This window comes from Dama dama, unplaced genomic scaffold (assembly GCF_033118175.1).
Source record: "Dama dama isolate Ldn47 unplaced genomic scaffold, ASM3311817v1 ptg000209l, whole genome shotgun sequence".
Taxonomy (NCBI): domain Eukaryota; kingdom Metazoa; phylum Chordata; class Mammalia; order Artiodactyla; family Cervidae; genus Dama; species Dama dama.
In genome coordinates, this window is record NW_026871000.1 from 1,252,074 (window position 1) to 1,255,500 (window position 3,427).

Sequence of the window (3,427 nt, forward strand, 5' to 3'; positions counted from 1 at the left end):
TCTTCATAATCTTGCACAGTGGTCAGTATTCTCAGAATGAGGGTGCAGGTGAAAAGATACAGAAGAAAATTAAAAGCAACAACACCAACAAAACAAGTGTAATGATCAAAATGGAATCAAAGGATGGTCAGTGGGCCACAGCCTTGCAGAAAAGAGACTCACAAACCTTTGTGGAAAGGGGACTTCATAAAGAATAGCAGGTGGGCCCCAATTTAAGAGAAGCCTGAGGGTAGACTTGTTGGCCATGGAATGACAGTTCAGAGATGTGCAGCCGAGCCAGATATCAATTGGAGTGACTTTGGCCTCACCAGGCCACTTCATCTACCTCAGCTTCTCCAGTTAGAACCTGGTTTTTACTAGAGTTATCTACCACTCCTATCTTTTGCCAATTCCCTCAGGCCCTGGTGTCACTCTGGATTCCGCGGAGTCTCACTTTCTCCACAAGTGGAAGAACGACCCAATTTCCTGGATAACAGCTATGCCAGTGCTCAGCCCTTGGGCTCCTCACCTCTCGTTCTCCCAGTACCTCTCATGCTGGAGCCTTCCTCCTCACCTAGTACTGCAAAGGATTGGGCCACAGATCCTTTATGATGACCTTCCAGGGCAATGAGCAAGGTCAGCACAGGGCCGGCTAGGCCCTGAGCCCTCCCGTGCACTGCCAAGAACTCCAATATAAATGACCAATCTGGCCCAGTGCCCACGTGGGACCCCACCTCAGCAATTTGGTCAGATCCTGTGAAGCTGTGGTCAGAGAGCCAGTTGAAGAAGTTAACGCTGCTCTTGTGGTTCCTGCGGCTGTATGCCTTACGTTCAAACCCCTGGTGCCACTGAATTGGAGTGGAACAGGATACTTGGTATCTTGCAGGAGAAGGAATATGGGAGAAACACCTAAATCACTTTCCAATTCAACCTCCACTTTTCTGCCCCCACCCCCCCAAAATCCAGGGAGCTGCCTCTTACCAGTGACATTAATGAGATACTTCTTAACAATTACTCCTTTTTGGAAATACGTATTCCTCTGAAAGGACAATGTGATCATGCAGTGATGAGTGGGATGCTGGAGTTCCTCCACCTGCCAGGACAAAGTGTGGCAGGTGGGGGGGGGGGTGGGTGTGAAACCTCTTTACAGAAGAGCTGCCTTTTCCTGTCTTCAGGGATAAACCACATCCTCTCCCCTTCCCAGTCACCTCCCCTCCTCAATGATCAGTGTCCCCTGCCTAACTTTCAAGTTGGTCATGAAGTGAAGCATGTCTTGGTCTTGTTTTGTCATCAGACATGACATTTGGGGGTGGTTCGTAAACTGCTTTAGGTCAAGGAGCCTCTAGATGCTCGAGGTAAAAGTGCCAGAAGAACAAAGCTAGCCTAAAGGGTAACATGGCTCTGTCTGACTTCAACTTGCTCCTAATTAACTCATCACATTTCTGTTGATGAAGACTGTCTGAACGCCAGACAAGGCTGTGCCTAGGAATGCACTACCAGAAGGAGGTTCTCTTCCTAACAGGAAGGCCCTAAGCTCCATCTCAGCCCCCTGAAAGTTAGCTTACGTCTGGAGAACACACACTGCTAGCTACAACCAGTATGAGCACATACACTGCCAACCTCCCCCCAAATACACTCAGCTTTTGGAAGAAGACCTGGATTCCAGATAAGCCTTTTCTCTGAAGAGTCCCTGGTGCTAAGGACAATTCTGACTGGGACCTCTGCAAGAAAAGCCCAAGTACCAATTTGTGCTAGCCAGAATAGCAAGGACATCACACCTAATATCAGGAACAGATATGCAGGACGGTCACCAATACCCATCATCCAAAAATATAAATTTTATACCAGAACTCTCAGATCTATAAACTGTTCCTGCAATAGCACAGGTTAAAAAAAAAAAAAAATCTCAAGCACCACAGCAAGGCATACAACTTTAATCCAGAAACCACGGATTCCCTGGGTGATGGCACTTCTGTGTTCTAGATTCAGCATCCGCCTCTGACAGTTCTTATGTTTCAGGCGAGCGTGCACCCTTTGGGCTTTCTTATTCACAGGCTCCAGCTCCAGCTGCAGGGTCGCCAGCGCCTCCAGTGCAGGCTGGTCACTCGGAGCTCCGGGCCTTGGATGTTCCTGGCACTGCTCCTCCGAGGACACCTGCTCCTGCTCCTCGTACACCACCAGCTCCACCTCCTCCATGACGTCTAACACCAGCAGCTGGACTTCCTGCCCGATTCCCGATATCTCTCCCTCCTCCAGGGTAGCACCTTCCTCCACTGCCTCCACCCAGTAGAGGGTGGCCTCCTCGCTTGGCACACCACCTGGGGCCTGCATCACCTCTGTCACCCCACCAGGCTGCTAGGCCCCAGGGCCCCTTCCTCGTGAAGACCTGGGCTCACAAGATCCAGGATCCCGGGCTGATGCTGCCTTCCCGTGGCCCCATCTCACTCTCCATGGTGTTCTGGTCCTAGCCCGGAGAGGCGAAGAAGCTGGCCACGAGAACACAGCAGGCAGCCTGCACAGCCTGCCCACCAACTGCAGCCTATGTGGCACTACCAACAGCTTCCTTGCCCACAGCCAATGAGCAGGGAAGGGGAGACACTCATGCGCAGAACTGTGCGTCCCCACGCACGAATAGGATGGTGGCCGGAAGGGGCTGAACTCCACACCCTGACCTCCAGACACCAGGACACGCCCCTTGGAATTCTGGACACTCTGGCCACAGGTGACCCAGTGGCCAAACTCGGCCCTGCGCAGAGTACACCGGTCCACGCAAGCCGTTTGCCTGACCAACAGTGCAGAAGTGCCTGACCAGCGACTGGGAGAGCCAGGCCAGTTGGAGGTGAAGGCAAAGAACCTGAACCTGATGCTGCAGCCATCCTCAAGCTTGACATTGCCTCTGGGGCAGCGGGTGACTCCGTGTACTCAGGGATCCACACAGGTGAGACAGGGTTCCTGGGTACCTCAGGGACAGAGGGGCTCACCTCGGATCCAAGCTACAAGCCCTGGGCAGGGCGTGGGGCTGGGGGGCCAGGGGGAGGTGCAGGGGATCATGGAGGCACGGGGAAGCGGGCGGATCTCATGCTGACCTCACCAACGTGCACCCGCTGCAGAGTGCATCTCTCAACTTGTGCCTTAGGCTTGAGCCATGTCAGGAATGCAGCCATCCTCTGATGAAGAAGCAGAGCACTTTCCTCAGCTCACTGTCCAGGCCCCACAACGCAGCCCAAGCCAGACACCCTGGAGCCCCTGACCTGCGGGCTTTCAGCTCTTGGCCTGTCCCCCGGCCTGGCTTAGAGCAGGCAGTCGGGTGGCTAAGGATGTGCATCTGCGGATGCACTTCCCAGAGGAACAGAGCTTCTCTGGGAAGTGTTTGAAGTGGAGCAACGTGCTCCTCCTGACCATTAGTTACTCCTGCCTCCCAGCCGAACAGCTAAGGTGGGCACACTTA

General features: G+C 53.4%; 1 protein-coding gene across 1 annotated transcript; it reads right to left on the minus strand.

Annotated features, from left to right (window-relative positions):
- Positions 1 to 553: 553 nt before the first annotated feature.
- Positions 554 to 2,310, minus strand: LOC133053755 (testis-specific Y-encoded protein 3-like). Its single transcript, XM_061138259.1, has 5 exons — positions 1,909 to 2,310; positions 1,223 to 1,300; positions 954 to 1,072; positions 714 to 858; positions 554 to 595 (listed from the first exon to the last, which is right to left on the minus strand). The coding sequence occupies exons 1-5, from the start codon at positions 2,308 to 2,310 to the stop codon at positions 554 to 556; spliced, it is 786 nt and encodes a 261-aa protein (XP_060994242.1).
- Positions 2,311 to 3,427: the final 1,117 nt, after the last annotated feature.

What these genes read in the sequence shown, in the direction of transcription:
- LOC133053755 (XM_061138259.1), bottom strand. Translation starts at nt 2,310, where the DNA reads ATGCAGGCCCCAGGTGGTGTGCCAAGCGAGGAGGCCACCCTCTACTGG. An exon ending in GTGGTTTCTGGATTAAAGTT is followed by an intron (nt 1,301 to 1,908) that starts GTATGCCTTGCT and finishes GACCTAAAGCAG; the next exon opens with TTTACGAACCACCCCCAAAT. An exon ending in ATTAATGTCACTGGTAAGAG is followed by an intron (nt 859 to 953) that starts GCAGCTCCCTGG and finishes TTCTCCTGCAAG; the next exon opens with ATACCAAGTATCCTGTTCCA.